The 22,154-nt window shown below is 51.5% G+C and overlaps 1 protein-coding gene and 2 long non-coding RNA genes across 7 annotated transcripts; 2 read left to right on the forward strand and 1 right to left on the reverse strand.

The window, feature by feature from the left end:
- The first annotated feature begins 901 nt into the window (after window positions 1-901).
- LOC131110507 (uncharacterized) lies at window positions 902-4,729 on the forward strand. Its single transcript, XR_009120902.1, has 4 exons — window positions 902-1,157; window positions 1,838-2,007; window positions 2,478-2,551; window positions 2,659-4,729. It is a non-coding gene; the product is annotated as an uncharacterized LOC131110507 (long non-coding RNA).
- On the reverse strand, window positions 1,671-21,498 carry ccdc88b (coiled-coil domain containing 88B). 5 transcript variants are annotated; one of them, XM_058063685.1, is made up of 26 exons: window positions 21,347-21,498; window positions 19,764-19,912; window positions 18,902-19,010; window positions 18,442-18,511; window positions 18,322-18,380; window positions 17,620-17,703; window positions 17,023-17,163; window positions 16,259-16,395; window positions 15,982-16,063; window positions 14,868-15,026; window positions 14,534-14,680; window positions 14,198-14,369; window positions 13,861-14,000; window positions 12,701-13,294; window positions 12,389-12,568; window positions 11,087-11,427; window positions 10,699-10,858; window positions 8,799-9,119; window positions 8,410-8,571; window positions 7,792-8,069; window positions 7,515-7,658; window positions 5,611-5,797; window positions 5,084-5,229; window positions 4,004-4,111; window positions 3,113-3,258; window positions 1,671-2,922 (listed from the first exon to the last, which is right to left on the reverse strand). In XM_058063685.1, the coding sequence occupies exons 1-26, from the start codon at window positions 21,404-21,406 to the stop codon at window positions 2,618-2,620; spliced, it is 4,581 nt and encodes a 1,526-aa protein (XP_057919668.1). In that variant the 5' UTR covers window positions 21,407-21,498; the 3' UTR covers window positions 1,671-2,617. The 5 variants fall into 5 exon arrangements, with proteins under 5 accessions (XP_057919668.1, XP_057919667.1, XP_057919669.1 ...); XM_058063684.1 differs by having other exon boundaries at window positions 1,671-2,985; XM_058063689.1 differs by having other exon boundaries at window positions 2,801-2,975.
- Window positions 6,679-19,365, forward strand: LOC131110506 (uncharacterized). The gene is made up of 3 exons (XR_009120901.1): window positions 6,679-6,855; window positions 15,496-15,611; window positions 17,029-19,365. It is a non-coding gene; the product is annotated as an uncharacterized LOC131110506 (long non-coding RNA).
- Window positions 21,499-22,154: the final 656 nt, after the last annotated feature.

The raw sequence follows: 22,154 nt of genomic DNA on the forward strand, positions 1-22,154 counted from the left end.
ACACACACATATACATCCATCCATATAAAATATCTACATATATCCATATACATATCTACAAATATTTCTATGCTATGTTATGATGTGCATTCATTCATTTATTTTCTACTATTGATCCTCAGTAGAAAAGTGCTGGAGCCTATGGACAATTTGGGGGGGGGGGGCAATGCAGCTGACATGTTTTTGGAATGGGGGGGGGGGGAGAAAAGCCACACATGCACAGGGAGAACATGCAAACGCCACACAGAGATGGCCGAGGGGGAATTGAACTCGGGAGTGTGCATTCAGATATGTGTATTTCTGTTGGCATGAGCGTGTGCATGTGGGTGTGTATGTGTGTGCATGTGTGTGCATGTGTGTGCATGTGGGTGCATATGTGTGTGCACGTGGAATTGTCACTGAGGAAGTATGAAAGGAGAGGGACTGCCTCCTACCACCCAGTAAACCCCGCCCCCAGAGAACCAGCTGGTGGTTATCTGGTTAGTTAGGCCGAGCCAAGGGCGGCCCCCAACTCTCCCCGAGGGGACCAGTGAGGGGCCACAGAGAGGTGGGGGTTATGAAGTGTAGTTATGATATGAATAGAACAAATGATAAAGTAATGATATGAACAGTGTAGAGTATGAATATAAGAATAGAAAGATATAGTTATGATATGCTGATGATATGATGATGATATGATGATGATATGATGATGATGATGATATGATGATGATATGATGATGATGATGATATGATGATGATATGATGATGATATGATGATGATATGATGATGGTGTTGTCATGACTGCTTGGTCTGCTGCCCTCTGCTGTCTCCTTGCAGCCCTGCTGTGCCCCCCCCCCCCCCCCCCCCCCCCCCAACTCTGTCAGGTTGTCCTCTCCCTTCCCTGCGTCGTCCATGCCTCGGGACTCCTGACGCCTTCGCCTAACTTTCCTTAGTACCTTCCCTAGTTTCCTGCTGCCTTCTCTTTCGTGTGAGTAGTTGACCTCCCTGGTTTTTCCTTGTTTTCCACTTTGTGCCTTCCTGTTGTCCTTTTAGCTCCCCTGTGACCTTTTCTTTTTGCCTTTGTCTTTGCCAGGGACCAGCCCCCCCCCCCCCCCCGGACCAGGAGTAGAAGTTCTGCTATGATGTTATATTTGCTGGTGAGACGGAAAGCCAGGTGGGTCCTTTTCTTTCTCTGCAGGAGAAGTTATTGGGTGGGGGTGGGCGGCGGGGGGGGGGGGGGGGTTGTTTGTATTTGGAGTGTTTGGTGTATTAAAAGGGGCCAAGGCAATGAATTATCATCTTTAATGCAAAAAGCGATCGATATCTTGGAGAGAATAAATCAGCTTTTTACTGAGCTGCTTAATACACTCAGGGAGGGGGGGCGGGGTGGGAGAGATGGATGGAGAGAGAGAAGTTCACCTTTGGGTGCGCCTCATCCAGTAAAAGCTGGCTGAAAGCCGTGAGGTTGTTAGACTGTTGTGAAGAGGAGAGGTCACAGGGTCGCAGCGCTCTCTCGCCCCCAACCACCCTGCCCCCGCCCCCGCACACTAAAACTCTTGATCAGCTGGCACCCCCAAGTGGGAAGATGCCACCAACACCACCCTGCCTGGCCCAGCCCACCCGGCACCCCCTGTGACCCCACCCTGGCCCATCCCACCCGGCACCCCCGTGACCCCACCCTGGCCCATCCCAGCAGTTAGCAAGCAGAACTCATCCATAGTATCGTTATGCAGTAAAGTACAGTAGTACATCCATCTTGCATATCAGGTGATGTACTGTATGTACTGTGTTTACTGAGCATTCCTGACTAATAGTCCGACTGGCCTCTAACAGCCTCTCCTTTTTACCTTGAAGGGAGCCAATTTACAGCAGATCAATCAGCAGGGGGCCGCCGGGACATCTGGGATAATCCCATAAAGCTTTATTGCAGCGCTAAGTGCTGCTTCACTCCGTCACTGCTGACGCCACTGTGGTGTTGACCACTTCAGGGTCCTGGACCAATACCCTCTATGTGGAATTGCATGGTACGTCTCCATCATATATCGCTCATTAAAAACATACTGTATAATCATTTATGGTACGTATGTATCTATCATATATGACTCATTAAAAACATACTGTATAAATACCCTTCATGTGGAATTCCATGGTATACACACACACACACATATATATATATATATATATATATATATATATATAATATATAGGTCATTAAAAACATACTCCAATTCCATGGTGTATGTATGTATGTATATATATATAATAAAGGTACTTTTACTATTTGTGTTGCTTGCCTTTTGGGTGTGAGGCCTCCATCCTACTGATCTGCAGGCCTCCATCCTACTGATCTGCAGGCCTCCATCCTACTGATCTGCAGGCCTCCATCCTACTGATCTGCAGGCCTCCATCCTACTGATCTGCAGGCCTCCATCCTACTGATCTGCAGGCCTCCATCATAATGTCAGGATTTACAAAGCGTGTATTATTTCAGAAATCCATCTGATGATTTATGTCAAGATTGTCATGACTTCATGATGTGCATCAATCATCAAAAATCATTCCAAGGTAGTCGCTGTATTATTCCCAGTAGTTTTCCATTTTGCCCGAAGGAGCGGCAGCAACCACGAGCACTCATCTCGTTTCCTCTTCCTCCTCCTCCTCCTCCTCTTCAGGGCTCTCCCGGCCGGCCCCTGTGACCTCTGCCGGGCAGGGGGCGCTCGTTTCACCTCCTTCCCTCTCCCAGACGACGGTGGAGGAGGCGGCGGCGTTCTGTTTGGACGGCAGACGGCAGCGAGGGGGGTTCTTTTGGTCGCCTGGACTGAAGGACTGAGAGATTGCGGCGCCGCCTCTGGTCAGACCCCAACCGTGACGGGAGCCCAACTTCCGCCGCCCCCTGGAGCCAGAGTGTGGGACGGGGTCGCCGGGAAGAGATATGTCTGCAAGGGAATGGACCGGAGGTCTTCTCAGAGGGCGTGGAGAACCTGGAGCGCTGCAAGGATCTGCAAGGTCACCATTTGATCATTTGACTTCTTTCATTTACTTTAGGCGAGCAGCCCAAACATGGTGACGGCGGCGAGCCAGTGTGGCTAGCCATGTGAAAAGCAGACGTCAGCGTGCGTCCCTCACCGCGCTCAGGCGTGTCCGACGGGGATTGGCCGCCGTCGGCCAGGTTCTCCACGCTTCCGGCGGCCGTGACGAGGCCGCGTCCATCTCGCGCTCCCCCCCGAGGTTTGATGAGCTTCTTCATGCGGTCGGCAATCCAGTTGGATTTCCTGCAAGGCCACCGTGGAGCCAAGAGTTAGCGAAGGCAGCACGCAGCCGGGGCCAACAGGCCAACAGGAAAGGCTTCCTTCTAAACAGCCGTACCCTGGTTGTCATGGCAACACGCTGTGAAACAGGCTGACTTGAGCGTAAACGAACCATAGCCTCTTAACAGTTGGATCAGGAGTCTACCTCTGGGGGGGGGCAAACTTTTTCACATTGATTTCCCAAAACTGTCCGGGGGGGGCAGACTATACTCACACAGGAGTTGAATCCTGTGACCGAGTGCGCCGGGAAGGACCAATGGTCTTTGGCGTGTCGAGGTGTGGTAGGCTCCGCTCCACGTGCAGCGCTTTCAGCAAACAAAATGGCCGCTCGCCCACCCCCATGTTATGGACTTAGAACAATTGTCTCATCTGTGACTGTGTTTGAGTGTGATACTGCAGGGGTCCCCAACCGCCAGGCCGGGTACCGGTACCGGTCCGTGGTACATTTGCTCCCGGGCCGCACAGAAATAATAATTTCTTCGGGACTCACCGTCTCCATCCCACCTCCATCCCACCTCCATGGACCATCTGGTCTCAACCAAGCTCGGGCCTCCCCCCGAGTCTATTTTTATTTAGCCCCGTCGTTGTTTTATATTTGCTGTATTTTCCTGCCACACATTGCCGGTACGTGAAAAAAAGGTTGGGGACCCCGTGATACTGCATGTACTGCATGTACTGCATATACTGCATAGTGTATAGTGTCAAGTACTTGGCCTTCCAAGGTGAAGGTGGCACATTCGGCTCCAGAACTCGGTACTGGTCCATAATCTTCTCTACCAGCTTCTGCTTCTCCCGACGGAGCTCGCTCAGCTTCTCCCTGGAGGAGAAGACAAACACTTGCTGTGAGCGGACGGAGGCGTCCTATCGGCAACGGATGTCCAGCTGCTCTCAGGCCAGCAGGAGAAGACATGAAGGTCTACTGTCTCTGTGGTGAAGCTTGCTTAGCATCATTCATTCCTTCCAGAAGGTCCTGCTCAGACTGACACGGAGGTGGACACGTGGATGCCGACCGAGTCCAGAAAAAAAGGCTCCAGAGTGCCGCGGGTGTTTTATACTTTTGCTGGCAGTAGACTACTGGAAATGTGTACAAGTACAAGTACGTGTACAAGTACAAGTACAAGTACAATCCTCACCATTCACCCTTTCAACTGACACTCGCTTTGCCAACATCTGAAGAATCAGTCGTGGTCTTCATGGTTGAATGTTGGTAGTCAATCACATCAAGATACTTTTCAAATAAATACCTTCCATAATCCAAGTAGTAGTACTGCATGGGAAGTATCCTGTGTACGGATGCTTAATGTAAAGGGGGCCCTCTGCTGGCCCTTAGCATGAAGCGCATGTTTCTACCCTTGAATGAAAGAATGACAGCTGCTCTCCTCACAGCCGCTGGCTACCATCAACACAGGAAATGCAGGAAATAGCAAGTAAGTAAGATGGCAAACGGGGGGGGGGGCTAACTGACCATGTTTGGGGGCAATGTGACCTACTGGACTAGAAGGGTCTCTGCCTGAATGACTATTAGCTGTGGATAATCTGCCAGCAGGGTGTACGGTGGGCTCCTGCTAGGAGCTCCAACTCTATCAGTCCTGTTCCTAAGAAGACCTGTAAGAAGACCTGTAAGAAGACCTGTAAGAAGACCTGTATGAAGACCTGTAAGAAGACCTGTAAGAAGACCTGTAAGAAGACCTGCGGTGAGTAACTTTTACTCTTCAATCCACCTCATCCTCGCTCATCTCTTCCGTGCGTGTGCGTGTACGTGTGCGTGTACGTGTACGTGTACACTAACTGATATTCTTTTTGCTGCGTATAGTGCTGGTCCCGGCGCTCCAGGCTCTGCTCCAGTAAGGCCCGGTTCTCCGCCAACAGGCTCTGGTTCTGTTGGACCAAATGCCGGTTCTCCTCCTCCATGTTGCCCTTCAGCTGGCTCAGCAGCTGGAAGGAAACACATGCAGAAGACAGTCAATGGACGCCTCCACTCCAATACGCGCCCTTCCCCATTGCAGGACGAAGGTGACTGCAGCCTTTGGTCCATGACAGGAACGCCGGCTGAAGGCTAAGTCAACCATCTGTCTGATGTCTGATGTCCAATGGAAGGATGGAAATGGCTATTTGGTTCTTCACTGACGCTGGGTGACTAGAGCTTCACAAGCTGTAGCTGCCTCCCTGCCGTTGTCAATGGCAACCAGCCTTCATTGAAGGCATAGAAACCAATGGATGGATGGCTGTCACAGTCCACTTGCATCAGAGACACCACGTTAAAACGTGCATTACTGCCACCCACGGGACTGGAGCGGAACAGCGGACTGTCGGTACCTGGTACTGGCTGGTGAGGCGGGCGTTGCTGAGGTCTAGACTTTGGTTGGCTTCCCTCAGGGCGCTGAGCTCCCCATCCAGGCGTGTTCTCTCCAGATGAGAGGCGCTCAGCTCTCCTCTCAGCATGGAGCCCTGGGCCAGCAGCTCGGCCTGGGACGCCACCAGATCCTTCTGTTGGGCCTGGAGCCTAAACACACACACACACACACATCTGTCATGGCCCACAGACGGCTTTGGATCAGTGCTTGCTAAATGAAATCCATTATTCTGTGATTACACAACATAACGAGTCACACGGCGACATGAGAGGAGCTAAAAATGATGGAAGTGGCTGCAAAACTTTATTGAGGTAAGCAATCATCTGCGCTTGGCTCTCCCATCAACACTTGAAGCAGATGTAATGTTCACAGTGGGGGGGTCCACTCCGTAGTAAACACAGGCTTCCATCTTCCTCGTGTCTTCCAGAGGATGAAATACTAAGCAGCTACGTTTTTCTTCACGTAGTATGATTTCAGACAGGATGTCTGAGTCCCACAGCAGACCACAGACCCTCGAGCAAAGCACCAAATGGAACCCATACGCTATCATTACACCTGGGGGGGGGGGGGGGGGGGGGTACAGATAATAAGCATGTTAGCATGCTGTGTTTGTAGAGAGCACATTCTGTATGTATTTTCACATACAAAAAGTCCGGTGGGGGGGGGGGGGGGGGGGGGCTGTGTCAGCGAGGGAAGGGCGCATGATATGATATGTTATTAACTATCATATTAATGATATTAGGACTCCACACGTCAGTCAGCGAAGCTGTGGACACCAAGGTAGGTTGCACTGCAAGGTGTGCTTAGAGGGCGTGTCGCTATCTTCAAGGCTCAGCTGGAAGAAAACTACTGGCATGACCTATGGGTACGGGAACATTTACCTATATACATACACCTACATACATATATACCTTATATACCTACATACGGTATACATATCATTACTATCACCATCATTACTATCCCCATCAGGAAGGGGCTATGGTGGGGGGAGAAGGCACGCCCTCTCCAGGCGTGTATTTAACAAGACCGGTCCGGAGCGCCAGGGGTGGGGAATAGGTAGTGACGTCACAGGCCGACCTGCGATCCCGAGAGCCGGCGTTGGAGCCACGAGGCCCAACCTGTCGAGCAACCAGCTGGTGGAATTGAGTGGATTGGACTTTGCTGTGAGGTACCGGACCCGGATCTTCGCCAGGTGGACTGACAGGTGAGGGGAACTGCGGCTTTCATCTCAGGCTTGAACAATAACTTTGGGGACGCTTTTGGGCTGGTAAACCTTCGGGATTGGCGGGCGGGAAGTTGAGTTAGTTGGGCTGGGAGGGGCCGACGGTGGCTTTGGTTTGTTGTGGAGGCAAACCAGCATTTTCCTCCTTGTTTGTGTTTCTTCCAGCTCATATCCACCCCCCCCCCACCCCCCACCCCCTCACCTTCTTGTTTGCCTTGCGGCTTCGTTACCTCTAGAAGTATTTGTAGAGGGCAGAAAAGTATTTGTATTTGTATTGGAGTAAAATTCAAAATTCCCCCCAGGAAAAAAAAAATAAAAAGAATGCTAATTACAATAATAATTGGGAATAAATTGAGGTGGGTGGGTGGGTGGATATCATGCACCGACGCCCAATAGAGTCTAGCTGTTGTTCTTATTATTCCCGGGAATAGAAGCCCTTTTGGCCGAGCTAGCCAAAAGCCACCAAAATCCTCCAAGCATCCCAAAGTCAAGGCCTGGGATTGGCTGGATAAAGTCAATGAAGCGGGAACATGATAGTGAGGAGCGTGTGACGGAGACGGGAGCGTCGCCCGACCATCGCCCGACCATCGCCCGACCATGACCATGCGTTATTCTCTACGTCAAAGCTGAGCGTTGGTCACCTCTCGCTGTCCTCCTTCAGCCTCTCCAGCTCTCCTTCTCTTTCCGACCTGCGATGGGCTTCAGCTTCCATCTCTTCTCGCTCCAGTTTCACCTCTCGCTCTCTCTCCTCCAGCTGGCTCTTAGCATCCAGCAGCTCCTTGTAGCTACACATGAGACAACACATCAGGCGTCTGGCAGGGACAATGTGCTGTGTAAGCGCCGCTCATCACAACATATCATAGCAATGGGAGGATGGCAGCCATCTGATTGGACGACGCAGCCGGCGTTAGCGTGTACCTGGCCTCCAGCTCTCTGTGTTGCGCCTCCAGACCGCGGTTGCCGGCACGCAGGCGAGAGTGTTTGTCCAGAAGTTCTTCGAGCTCCGCCTCCTGCCGCTGCTGCAGCGTAGTCATTCTCTGGTGGTCCCTCCTCAGCGCCTCCATCCGGGCCAGCGACTCCTCCCGCTCCCGTGACCACACCTCCGACTCCGCCCGCAGCGCTGCACACCTGGCCTCGCTGTCGCTGCAGCGCGCCAGCACCTCGGCATGCTGGGAGTTGGAGGCGGCTTGTTCCACCTGAGCAGAGCGGCATGTCATGAGGAGTAGTGAAGTGGCTGGGAATTGGACCAGCGTCAATGCGGTGGGGGCCGCCCCCAGACGACCCAGCGCTCGTACTCGGCTACTTTTCAAGTGGAGCTAGTCATGAAGACGAGGAATCCCAACCTGAGACTGATTCAAGTCCAATCCTGGAAAACGGGACCACTTCAGATGGTCCCGTTTGACATGAACTGTTTGGGGGGGGGCTATGATTTAAAATGACTGTAGATGACTTTTGGTCAACTCTCAATGAACTCAGGGCTGCGTCACGTTACTCATCGCGTGTGTGCGTGATTCAAGGCCCGCACGCGAGCATCACCTGGAGCTGAGTGTTGAGCGTCTGCAGTCGAGTGCACGAGTCCTGCAAGCCGAGCGAGTGTCGGCGCAGAGCCTCCAGCTGCTCCCTCAGGTGCTCACACGCCTCCTGGGACCGGGACAGACGAGACAGCAACGCCTCCTGGCCTGACGGCGCCACGGCTCTCTGAGGAACATGTGATCAGAGCGGGGAAGAGAAGAAATCAGCAAAGGTAAACCCTTCATGTTGTCTTAAACATAACGGCACGCGCCACACGGTAGGGGTGCGTGTTTGGGAACACGTTCACCCAAGATGGCTCCACTCATGCTCATCTGTGCGGTCGTGCTGGAAGCATGCCAGATCGCAACGCAGACGACCTTCAGATAGGAGCCACAACGCTAAGACGCCCGCACCTCTTTTTCCAGCTCCAGCAGCCTCTTGCTGAGCCGCCCCTCTGTCTCCGTCGTGGCATCACGGGGCGGCGCAGCGAGGTCGTGACCTTTGTCATCCTCAGGGGGTTCGGGGGGGCCCGTCCGACAAAGGTGTGTTTGCTCTGAACCGCTGTTGATGGCTAACTGAGGACGGGCTCCACTTGTCTCCTCACTTCTGTCCCGTGATTGGTTGAGACGCTCTGTGGCGCCCTTAGCTTCCCTCTGAGCTTCTTGGAGCTCCTGGTTGAGACGTCCCACTTCAGAGGTCAGATGCTGACGGTGCTCCTGCTCGCTGGACAGATCCTGGTTGGAGAAGACACTATGTCATCATCTCATCAGGGGCTCTACTCCGTGTGCTACTACTATGTCATCATAAGTGCCTCTACTCCGTGTACTACTACTGTCGTCATCAGTGGCTCTACACTGTGTACTACTACTATGTCGTCATCAGTGGCTCTACACCGTGTACTACTACTGTCGTCATCAGTGGCTCTACACCGTGTACTACTACTATGTCTATGTCATCATCAGTGGCTCTACACCGTGTACTACTACTATGTCTATGTCATCATCAGTGGCTCTACTCCGTGTGCTACTACTATGTCATCATTAGTGCCTCTACTCCGTGTACTACTACTGTCGTCATCAGTGGCTCTACACCGTGTACTACTACTATGTCATCATTAGTGGCTCTACACCGTGTACTACTACTATGTCTATGTCATCATCAGTGGCTCTACACCGTGTACTACTACTATGTCATCATCAGTGCCTCTACACCGTGTACTACTACTATGTCGTCATTACTGGCTCTACACCGTGTACTACTACTGTCGTCATCAGTGGCTCTACACCGTGTACTACTACTATGTCGTCATCAGTGGCTCTACACCGTGTACTACTACTATGTCATCATTAGTGCCTCTACTCCGTGTACTACTATGTCGTCATCAGTGGCTCTACACCGTGTACTACTACTATGTCGTCATCAGTGGCTCTACACCGTGTACTACTACTATGTCATCATTAGTGCCTCTACTCCGTGTACTACTACTGTCGTCATCAGTGGCTCTACACCGTGTACTACTACTATGACTATGTCGTCATCAGTGGCTCTACACCGTGTACTACTACTATGTCATCATTAGTGCCTCTACACCGTGTACTACTACTATGTCGTCATCAGTGCCTCTACACCGTGTACTACTACTATGTCGTCATCAGTGGCTCTACACCGTGTACTACTACTATGACTATGTCGTCATCAGTGGCTCTACACCGTGTACTACTACTATGTCATCATTAGTGCCTCTACACCGTGTACTACTACTGTCGTCATCAGTGGCTCTACACCGTGTACTACTACTATGTCGTCATCAGTGCCTCTACTCCGTGTACTACTACTATGTCATCATTAGTGCCTCTACACCGTGTACTACTACTATGTCGTCATCAGTGGCTCTACACCGTGTACTACTACTATGTCGTCATCAGTGGCTCTACACCGTGTACTACTACTATGTCGTCATCAGTGGCTCTACACCGTGTACTACTACTATGACTATGTCATCATCAGTGGCTCTACACTGTGTACTACTACTATGTCAGGTGTACTGTTACGTACAGTATGTACTACTGTGTGTACTACTATGTACACTATGTACCATTGTGTGCACTACTATGTGCTATTATGTGTACTGCTGTGTGCACCGTGTACTCCTATGTGTACTGCTGTGTGCACCGTGTACTCCTATGTGTACTGCTGTGTGCACCGTGTACTCCTATGTGTACTGCTGTGTGCAGCGTGTACTCCTATGTGTACTGCTGTGTGCAGCGTGTACTCCTATGTGTACTACTCCACAGCTACACAACCTTTTGTCACCTGCATCAGTGAGCTCATCTTGGCTCGTGTTTGTGTATTTTGCTCCTGCAGCTGCCGGTGACGCTCGTCCAGGCTGCCCAGTCGAGCGCCCAGATCAGTCTCCAGGTCTCTTAGCCGAGCACAGAGCTCCTTGGACTCGGACAGCTGCTGACAAACACACCTACGCACACACACACCTCAGATGGGTTGGCAATCAAGCTCTCCTGGGAAAATAGCTTGTTGAAAGAAGAGGGAGCCGCCATCACCGACATGGGGATTGGGTAATATTGGCCACCATTCATACCCACTCAGTCGCTATTTGGCAAGTCGGTGGGGATGAGCAGCAAGATGGCCATCGCTACGCCACTGATTGAAGAAATACCTGCCCGTGGTCAGGAGTGTGGTTCACCTGTGATCAGCATCCAAGGCCCGGACCCTCTGGTTGCTGTGGTCCAGAGCCGCGTTGGTGGTCTCCAGCTGCTGCCTCAGTCTGGCCGACTCCCTGTCCCGCTGCCTGGCTTCCTTCCGGAGGCCGTCCAGCTCTGCCTGCCACGTCTCCTTATCCTGCTCCAGGCGCGAGACATCCAGCAGCGCCTGGTCCCGCACTCGGGCGGCGGATTGAGCCTCCAGGGCGGCGTCACGCAGCTCCGCCTCCAGCTCCTCCTCCCGACGGCGAGACGCGTCCAAGGTGCGAGTCTGTCGATCCAGCTCGGTCTTGAGCGTCTCAGCGGTCAACGCTAACTGGTCGCTCTGGTGAAGGAGGACAAGGTGATGATTGTTAGATTTACAATTGCTTCCGAACTTCACACGTCTCCTAGACCTAGCAGGTCGCATTCCTCACTGGGGTGGCGGTATGCTGGAGCCTACCCCCGTTCTCTGCCTAGTCAGGCTGGTGACGCTTCCACTTTGTCTTAGCTTGGAAGGTTTTTCATCGATTTAATTAACAAAGGACAGAAAGCAACAACATCCCAAAAGATGGAAAGCAATCCCAAGGAGAACACGCCACCAGTCCTTCACCTCCATACAGGAGTAACAACAACTACAGCATGGCTCCCTCTGCTGGCCATGTGCCATACCGCTGAGCTACCTTCTGGCTGCTGTCAGCCGTATCCATCCCATACATCATCAGAAAGCGTGTTTCATATCATATCCTGGAGAATACACGAAGACATTTCATGCATGAAGACGTTATCCAGTGAAGGAAATGATAAATGATGTTCTCCACCTTTCCCATCCAAGGTGAAACGTGTGGAGCATCCAGGACTCACCTGTGCACCTCCATCTTCAGAAAAGCCCACACCGCTCTCATCCGACACATCACCTTCACGCCACTATCCACATCCCATCATCATCATCATCATCATCAGCAGCCTTCAAGCAGCAGCAGGTCATGCAGACACTCATCCCTTGCAATATCACTCCATCTGCCACCCTCCCCTGATGCTGTGGAGGTACCCTCAGGCCAGATGGTGCTCCTCAGCCCAGATGGTGCTCCTGAGGCTGCTTCATCAGTGGGTGAAGGTGCTAAGAGTGTCACAGCGCTTCAAGCGCCTCGGAGGTCAAAGAGCGGTGAAATGTGGAGATGGAGCCACCAGACATGAAACATTTACTTCTCGTCGTCTTGATGTTCTTTTCCGTCTTCATCCCCGCAGGACAAGACATCTCACGGAAGCATGTGATGTAATAACGTGTATTGTGCGTGTACGCCCACCTGGCGCTGGGCGGCTCGCAGGGCATCCACGGTGCCGCGTAGCGCGTCCCTGTCTCTCTCCAGCGCGGCCCGCTCGGCCTCCAGGCCGGCAATGACCGTGGTCTGCATGCTGTGAAGCTCAGCTTGGCTCCGCAGACGACACAGCTCCTCCTCCGTGGCCCGAGCCTCTGACTGCAGATCCTGACCCCGAGGGAGAGAAGGTGACTGACATTCTTCTCTATGTGAGAGTAACGTGTCGCATCCCCGAGGTGTTTGATTCTTCTGGATCTATCAAGCACACATCCAACCAGTCATCCGTTCCCTGGTCCGTACCTCCATCTGCCTGCGGGCCTCCCCCAGGTCCTCTGCAGCGCTCCTCAGGTGCTGCAGCTCGGCCTCCAGGAGCAGCAGCCTCTGCTCGGCCTCCCACGTCTTCCTGCTCTGTTCCTCCAGCTTGGAGCGCAGGTCGTGGGCCGCCGGCGCCGGCCTATCGGCCTCCTTCTGGGTCTGGTGGAGATTGCACCCAGCCTGGTCTACAGCCGTAGGGTCTTCTTGGGCTGCTCGATTTTGGATGTCTAACGGTGGTTCTTCCTTTTGCATGTCTCTCTGGTCCCCCTCAGCGTCTCCTCTCCCTTGGGGCTCCTCGTCTGCTTTCCCTCCAACATGGAGAACCTCTTCCCCGACCCCTGCTTCCCTTGGAGTCTCAATGATTCCTCGTCTTTGCTCCCTCTCCTCCATCGGCCTCACCATTCCTGCTGTTTCCCCCCTGCGGGATTCAGATCCCTGGACCCCCCTGTCGCTGTTCTCGTCTTGCTTGGACGTCTTCACTCTGGCGTCTCGCCTCTCGTCTTCCACCTGCTGCAGCTTGGCCATGAGCTCCTCCAGCTGTCGCTTCAAGGCGGCATTTTCATTCCTGAAGTTGTGGAACTGTAAGGTCGGGTGGGAGTCAAACGTCAGACCTTCTCATTCTGCATTTCTGCCTCTCCTGCACACTCGGCGTGGAACTCTAATGCTTTCCTCTTCTCTCACGTCAAGTAGTTGAATACAAGACAGGAACACGGATTGGCATCACAAAACGTCATCAATCAGGCAGGTCCTTACATAGCAGCTAAAGGCGGCCATTTTAAGCTACGTTTAGCTCAGTAAAGGCGGCCATTTTAAGCTACGTTTAGCTCAGTAAAAGCGGCCATTTTAAGCTACGTTTAGCTCAGTAAAAGCGGCCATTTTAAGCTACGTTTAGCTCAGTAAAGGCGGCCATTTTAAGCTACGTTTAGCTCGGTAAAGGCGGCCATTTTAAGCTACGTTTAGCTCGGTAAAGGCGGCTCACTTTAAGCTACTTTTAGCTTAAAATGTGACTTAGTGGCCTTGGGAAACTGGGGGTTCCAGGACGAGAGCAGTTGAGACCCCTCAGCACTTAACCAGGGGGGCCGCCATCCCACATCTCTTTATGTCAGAAGGCCCAGTTTGCGTGAGTAAGGATCATTTCTACTTGCATCAAAATCCTCTTGACCCCTGACCTCCCGCTGGGCCTGCAGCTCCTCCAAACGTTTCCTCAGCTGCTGGTTCTCCTGCTCAGCCCCCAGCAGCCTCAGTGCCGACGCCTGGTCCACCTCCACGCTCAGAGGCTTCTGGTCTGGATGCATGAAGAACATAGAAGACTATAAAAAGAGCTGATATGGGAAGTGGGGAAATGAATATTTGATATCATGTTATTTCTTTATGATTGATAACCCGTGGCCAGTCCCCCCCCCCCCCCCCCCAACATATTTTCTCTTATCAGTTAATGAAAATGTCTTCAATGACGAGGCGCAGACAATGGGGAGCGCTGACCAATCAGCTCCTCGTCAGAGTCCTCCTCTGATTGGAGGAAATGGCGCTGAGGAGGGAAGCTGCCGCCACCGCACCGCTGCAGGTCCGCCTCCAGGCCCGCCTCCAGGCCCGCCTCCAGGCCCATGTTCATCTCCAGCAGCTCATCGACACGCTGCCGCTCCGTGTCACGCTCCTGCACGTGCACACGCACACACCATTTGGGTAAAACGACTCCTGCCACGGGCAACACTTGGCACCCAGGCTGTGGGTTGTGGTAAGGTTGTATATTGGGGAGTGGCATGCAGTCAAAGTGAGAAGGTCGTGGCGTGGCAGAGCGCTGTTCGTTAGCCCACCCACCGCTTCTATGGCCATCACCCGCTGGCGCAGCAGAAGATTGTCCCTCTCCAGCTCCCTCAGTGAGGAGCATCGGGCCCTGGCGGAGGCCAGCTGTCCTTCCAGAAGACCTTTGGTCTCCTGCAACGCCGCACACAGCTGCTGCTGCTCCTGCATGCGTTGGACCACGTTAGAGCATTCCATGCATTTGGTCTCACCAGTGCCAAAATGGTGGAGTGCTTTTTCACTTCATGTCTGTTAGCATTAGCATCGTAGCGGACACCTGACGAGGTCTGGCCTGGTCTTCTACAGACAGGTGAAGAGGTGTCGTGTGCAGGCTTGATGCCTGCGGGCTTACCTTGAGCCGAGTGCGGGTCAGCTCCAGGCTGCGCAGTCTGTCTTGGCATCTCTGGAGTTGGTTCTGAAGATGCTCAGCCCGTGCAGCCTTTTCACGAGCGCAGTCCAGCTCGTCCCGCAGAGCGGCCACGCCCCTCGCCTCATTTTGCAGGGCGCCATTCTGCAGAAATAGGATTCACACAGCAAACGGGCAAAGGAACAGACGGGCGTGCCCCAAGGACCGCCTGGAAGACAAAATGATCTTTCCCGTTTCAGTCACATGGCCAAGTCCTATTTCTCAGAAGGTTGTTGATGATCTGCTCCGTTATCTTGAAAATCCAAACTCTGTTGTCCGTGGATCCTCAGTTAGCATCCGCCCAGGTTAGCATGCTTTTCTTTGCCGTGCATTCTTCAGCGAGCGTCCAATATACATACTTCCCTACTTCCCTTAATGAAAGGGTTAAGTTCAAGGTCATATTTCCCTTCATGGAAGACATGCCCTGGGCATGCCTCTTTCCTTCCAGGATGAGTAACCTTTATCATTATCCAAGCGGTTGGGATTGGGAACATTTTGGATTTTCTTGGTTACAACTTCTTATGGCAAGTATGAATGAGGCTAACCATGCACTGTACTGTACTCCTATTTACAGCCTACAGAGGAGAGGCCATGCTTACTTTGACGTCTCATTCAGCAGCATGCAGACCTCCGTACATCTGGACATGGAATTCTTTCTAGATGCCTCCTACCTACACAAAGGCCTTTTTGGTAAGTGCATCTTTGTCTTTATCTCTTTATCTTTTATCTATTTATCTTTTATCTCTTTATCTCTAACTGTATCTCTTTATCTTTATCTCTAACTTAATCTCTTTATCTTTATCTCTAACTGTATCTCTTTATCTTTATCTCTAACTGTATCTCTTTATCTTTATCTCTAACTGTATCTCTTTATCTTTATCTCTAACTGTATCTCTTTATCTTTATCTCTAACTGTATCTCTTTATCTTTATCTCTAACTGTATCTCTTTATCTTTATTGTTGTCAGCTTGATGGAGCTCTTTTAGCATTCAAACATTCTACTTGACTTCAATTGAGTGTAAACATGCTGGCTGCTAGCTGGATGGTTTAGCTAGCATACCTTCTTGTGAAGCTTTGTCACCTCCTCCTCCAGCATCTCAATCTCTTGCTTGTAGTCCAACAACTGATCACCTCGGTCGTCCCTACAAGACAACAGAATCCACACCTTGGCTCACCTGACAGGATATGGCAGGAAGATAAGATAAGATAAGATAAGATAACTGAACTAATTAGGGTTATGTTTGTGTGGGAAATCCACTCTGCACACACACACACACACACACACACAAGGCCCAGCCTACACACACACACACACACACACACACACACACACTCACAGTTGCTGTTTGAGGCGGCGGGCTTTGGCCTTGCTGTCTGCCAGCTGCAGCAGCAGACCCTGGGGGGGCTGGTCATTGGGGGCACCCAATGGGGTGTCAGCAGGGGTCTCTCGCTCCCGACAAAGCTCTGCAATGCGCTGGTCGGGGGGTGGGGGGGGGGGGGAGAAGTGATGAGAAACTGGCATCTGTGATTTTTTTTTATAGCAATACAAAGTAGAAACGAAGTTGTGTAATACTGTAGCCGTACTTTGCAGTACATACAGTACAAAGTACTTCCTTCCTTCTGACTGGGATGTCCCTCCAGCCTGATGATAGCTAGCATCTCCCTGGCTTGTCTCCCCTTCGCTCTTTGAGGTTCCCCGTCCTCTAGTCATGGACCTGATCTAGGGTCCGCGTTAACGCAATCACACAATCGGCCGATGAAAAGGGAATTTAGCGTTGAAGGTGGAATGAGCCATAAGAATATACATAAGAATATACATAAGAATATAGTACATAAGAATATACATAAGAACACGCAGGAAGTGTTCTTCTTTGGACCCCATCCACGCCGGCCTGGCCATCCGGCCTGTGGATCCCAACATGAGGGGACTAGAGGGGCTCGGCTCGGTGAGCGGCAGGCCGGTTGCCGTGGCAGCAGTCTGCCAGCATAACAGGGGGGTGTGGCTTGGCAGGATATAATGAATAAAAAGGAGGAGCTACCGCCGCTAACGTGCTATTGCTGACGGGCGGCTGCTCCGTGTGTTGATGTGTTTGTGTTGCACCTCCAGGTGGGCGTCTCTTTGGGCCAGCATGCTGTGGATCTGCTCGGCCATGGAGCCAAAAACCAGCTGGAGGTCTGCACCCTGCACCTCCAGAAGCTCCTCCCATCGTAGGGGCAGCACCGAGCGTGGATCCTGAGTCACCTGCAGCGAGAAGATGGATGCGGCTGAGGCACATGAGCAAATCCCTCCCCTGTGGACGCCAAGTAAGATCCATCTTCTGACTCCAAGCCAGGAGGGGTGGTGTGGAGCGTCTGGGGGGTGCAGGGAAGACACCCCTTGACCGCTCTGATTTATGAGACCAGGACTCGGCAACACGTTGCTACCGGAATTCCGTCATGCTGCTCTGCAACATGCCGTTTCTGGAATGTGGGCAATCATTCGTAGGCTGTATCTTTTAAAGGATGCACTTGGCATCCATCGGAGAGGACAGTTTGACAGGAAATGAGGGGGGGGGTTGATGTATTGCAGGGACGGAGGTCCTTTAAGGCTCCCGGCAGAGAGAAAAGTAGCTCTTTTTCACGCCGACTCGGGAATCCTTTTTAAGAACGTCTGGGATGTATTAAAGCAGTTCAGGATTCCGTGTGGACTTGAACGCACCTGCTGAATGCAGCTGGCCAGCGCAGCCTGGGTCTCCATGTCCAGGGACTGGATCTGCTGGATGAACGTCTCCTTGTGCTCGCACTGCACACACAAAGCAGCCAGTCAGTATCTTCAGGGGCGTGGACTGGCGTGGCCAGAACCATTCTTTACAGGATCAGATCGGGATCAGATCAGGATCAATGGGATCGGTTCCCCCCGAATCCAAAGATGTGAGATGACATGAGATGATTTCTATTTGTGTGGCGACATGTCGGAGAAGGCTCATTTCTCTTCTGAGCTGAGTCCATGTAGAACCCGCATATTTCTTCTTCTTGCATTGTGGATGTCTACTTAGAAGATCCCGAAGATCCGCTAGTTCTGAATAGAATTGGAATTGGAATAAAATAGGAATGGGAATTGGAATGGAAATAGAATAGAAATGTACATTTCCATGACTGTGGCCTTTCCTTCCCAAAGGTCAATGCTAATGGTCTGCAAGGGGTGGCACGAGGGCCTCTGTTGTACCAGCAGCAGTAAAATAAGACGCTGCACGGATGATCTGAGGTTTAACATCAGTCTCGGTAACCTGAGTTACATAGGAAGTGGATTCAAGCAAACGCTGTAATATTTCCGGTGCCATGGTGAGCCAGCGAGGCCTTCGAGTCTGTCCGGTTCGTCCAGCCGTGACCTCCAAATACGACACGATAGCGGCGGTCTCACCTGCACCGCACATCCTAGCAGGAGCAGCAGCAAGCGCCTCAGCTCTTCCACGGCCGCCTCTGAACACACAAGGACCATCAGCACGGCCATCGTCTCCGTTGGCATCACATCATCTTGTACCTGTGAGAGGGTCCTGCCCCAGGATGGCCACGTTGGGCAGCGGCATCAGTATTAACTGCTGAAGGTCCTCCTGCACAAACAAGAACATGTGATGGGGGTCTTAGACTGGCAGATGGATACTGTTCATTTACTCAACACGCCACCAGCGTTGGCAGGGGGGCATCCAGACTCTTGGTCTGGGGGTGCGTGTGGGGACCTGTGTGCCATTGAGGGAAACGTGAAGATGTGAAGCAGAAAGAGCCCAAACACCCCCCCAAGGTGACACCCCCAAGGTGACACCCCCAAGGTGACACCCCCAAGGTGACAAGTGGTCTGACATCCGGTCAGTACGTGAGTTCAAACTGAAGGCTGCAAGGCAGTTTGAGAAACACCAGGCTTGCCGCTGCGTTCCCTCCTGATGATCTAATCTGGCATCCTGACCTCCACCACGCCCCCCCCCCCCCCCCACGCCCTCCCCTACCTGGTAGAAGGCTCTGAGGTGTCGATTTAAAATGGAAAAGTTCTGTATCCGTTGCATGTCGTCGTCGCTGTGGCCGTGGTACAGCCTCTCCACCCTTGGGTTGGGGTCTCTGGACACACAAGCACAGACGTGGACGACTATTCACTGCAGCTTGATCAACCACATGGTGCTGAGGTCCAGCGTTAGCTAGCATTAGCAACTTAGCATGGAGGAGAAGAGAAAAGAGACATGACATTGACTTTGCAATTCTTATGATTACTGTTTTAGAGAAGTCTCACTCTCGCGTTTTGGATTTGCTGAACGTTTGTTGGCAGGTTTAAGAGCTAATATGCTAACAATAAAGAAAAATAGTCATACAAAAATATGCTTGCTGACTGTATTGTTTGAAATAATGGCCCATAGTTCCCAAATTGATATCTCTCATATAAAATATGATGTCATTATAAGATAAGATAAGATAAGATATGCCTTTATTCGTCCCTCAGTGGGGAAATTTGCAATCCTTGTAGTTGTACTTGTAGTTGTACTTGTAGTTGTACTTGTAGGACGTCTGGAGTGACAGAAGTATGTTCAAGTGGTGTTCAAGTGGTGTTCAAGTGGTGCAGGACATCTGAGGACTATAAGACGGTGTCATGTAATCTGCGTTTACAGACAGATGCCATTAATGGCGACAGCTCTACTTTTCTTGCATGTTTTTCCAGAATATACTCCAAATATTAGCGCTGTACTTTACAGACTCTCCTTCAAATGGGACCAGGTTTCCACATCCAGACTCCAACGCCCCCAAAGTCTCCACACGAGTCTTACTGTTGCTGACCAAGCCTGTGTTGTCTAGAAGGAAAGACCCGGAAACGAGCCTTACATGATTCTCATGACCTCATTGAGGAAAATCCCATTGGTCAGCTTGAGGTAGCAGTCCTTGGCATTGTGGGAAATGGAGTTCACGTCCATATATTGACTGTAGAACAGGCCACCATTCTCCATCTCCACCGTCTTCTCGAAGAGCTGAACCTGGGAGAGAAACCTGGTCAAGCAAATGATTGGTGCCGGAAGTAAGACAGATACTTGGTATGGTAGCGGGTACGTGGGTAGAAATGAAAGCGGCGTGTACTATTCAGAAAAGCCACTATAAACACATTATTAGTGTACAATAAAGCTAGGACCAAAAACCAAAAGCAGGTCAAGTACGAGATGACCAAGGAGAAGTAGAAGTACGTTTCATGATGATGCGTTCAAAGTGTCTTGAAGATTACATTGATATTATGGGCTCTAATTTCGGGGGGGGGGGGGCATGCAGTGGTAATTTGGTCCAGTGCACCACTGTGCGCATCCAATTTGGCCATTTGCCTGCTCTACGAAATTAGAGCCCTGTGAGAGCTGCTGTGACTAATTAGCATAATTACTTTGGTGACTGGATGGTTGACTAGTAGTCAACTTCAGCCATTGCGGACACTTTGTCCTTAAACGCGTCCCAATTGGGTCTTGTATGACGCAGATTGAGATTTTTGTGTATGACTTTCTCCTACACAAGCGGCAGGTAGGCAGGCAGGTAGGTAGGTGGGCAGGTAGGTAGGTAGGTAGGCAGGTAGGTAGGTGGGCAGGCAGGTAGGCGGGCAGGTAGGTAGGTAGGCAGGCAGGCGGGCAGGCAGGCAGGTAGGTAGGTAGGTAGTTTTTTGGCTTCCTTGTCCTCCTTCCCTTCTGTGTTTGAGACACTTTGTTAAGTTAGAACACGTCCGTTGGAGAGGCTCCCTGCGGTGATCCCGTCGCCTGCTCAGTAAAGAAAGACGACCAGCCGTGTGGAAGTGACGGTAGTGGAGGTATTTTATGTCTACAGGACTGTCATCATGTTCAATCCCATATTTACGAAGCCAACCCCTACAAGGAAGAACTGGACTGATTGTGGCGGGGTCTGGAAGCGACTGGCGGTGATGGTTCCAAACCAGGGCTGGACTGGGTCATGAAGTTCAGGTGGTGAGCAGAAAGAACGCTCTGACCAAGTGCCCTGCTAAAGATGCTGCAGGCGTTCTGGCGAACCTGACCAGTTGCTTTGCATCCTCAATTCACTTCTGAAGCGGAAGGGCTGTGGGGCGTCCTTCAGGCTGATTGCATGTGGAAGCCATCTTGTTCTGCTGTGTTCGTTCAGTGGTTCATGACGGGGGTGCTGGAGCCTTCTGTATTTCCTAATCCACCATAGCTTTTCAGGCAAACTAAATACACTAAGGACAGGAAGTGTGACGGCTGAAGTGGGGAAAAACGAAGAAGCAGAGGAAGCCTCCAAAAAGCAGAAGTAGGCTGTTTTTGCTGCACACAAGGAACATCTCGAGTACGTGTGTAGGAACCGCTGTCTTTTCTCAAGCATTCAGGTTGGTATCAGGCCCATCCAGACACTTTCTCTCCGCCGTTGTTGGAAAGATGAGCGAGAGGGATGAATGACGAATGACATACCCACTGCACCAACGCGCTCTCCATGAATTCCTCCATCATCTCCATGACACGAGGGTCCATTGTAGCCACAATAGACGTGATCAGCAAACACGGCTGCAGTGGTCCGTAGTCACTCTCACAGACTCCATCTTCTGTCACGGCCCGTCCTTTGACGTTTGGGAGGCCTTTCGACATCCCCCCCCCCCCCCCCCCCCCGCCCCCTCAGCAACGCCTCTTCCTCTCTAGCCGTGACTCGCAGTTTCATTGCAAAACCACACAGGAAGTTTCTTAGCTTGTTCTCTTTTCCACCGCCCTTCAACTACAGGGTCGATGAGACCACCGGTACCGTAGACGGATGATCACGCTAACGTTTCAACAGAAATGGAAGCCAGCCTTCCTTCCCTTCTCATTGTCGTTATCCAGTTCATAGCGTTCCTTAGGATCGGGATGCGGCCACATGAGAACATGACGCTGAGGAATGAATGGAAAGGAAGTGGCTAATCATCTACTGTCACATGCATGTGTGTCTCTTTTCCTCGTCTGCTACCCGCCCCCAAGGAGGGGTCACTCTGTGCATTGCTGCATTTCTTCCATGGAACAACGGCATGAACGGAGTGTGCCTTTTTGTCAGTCATACGATGTCTTTGTCTCAGTGCGGTGTACTTTTCTTAAGTCATCTCCAAATCTCGTCTCCTGTATCGTCTTGTGTCACGACACTGCGGCCGTTCCTTATAGTATCTTAAGGAACAAAGTAGTGTCACTATTTCACTAAGTCACTATTTTACTATTTCAATCTTTTACTAAGTCATTATTTCACTATTTCATTACT

This window comes from Doryrhamphus excisus, chromosome 23 (assembly GCF_030265055.1).
Source record: "Doryrhamphus excisus isolate RoL2022-K1 chromosome 23, RoL_Dexc_1.0, whole genome shotgun sequence".
NCBI lineage: Eukaryota > Metazoa > Chordata > Actinopteri > Syngnathiformes > Syngnathidae > Doryrhamphus > Doryrhamphus excisus.

What these genes read in the sequence shown, in the direction of transcription:
- ccdc88b (XM_058063684.1), bottom strand. Translation starts at nt 21,406, where the DNA reads ATGGACCCTCGTGTCATGGAGATGATGGAGGAATTCATGGAGAGCGCG. An exon ending in TGCTAGGATGTGCGGTGCAG is followed by an intron (nt 17,704 to 18,321) that starts GTGAGACCGCCG and finishes TTGTGTGTGCAG; the next exon opens with TGCGAGCACAAGGAGACGTT. An exon ending in GTCGGACACGCCTGAGCGCG is followed by an intron (nt 2,986 to 3,112) that starts GTGAGGGACGCA and finishes GTGACCTTGCAG; the next exon opens with ATCCTTGCAGCGCTCCAGGT.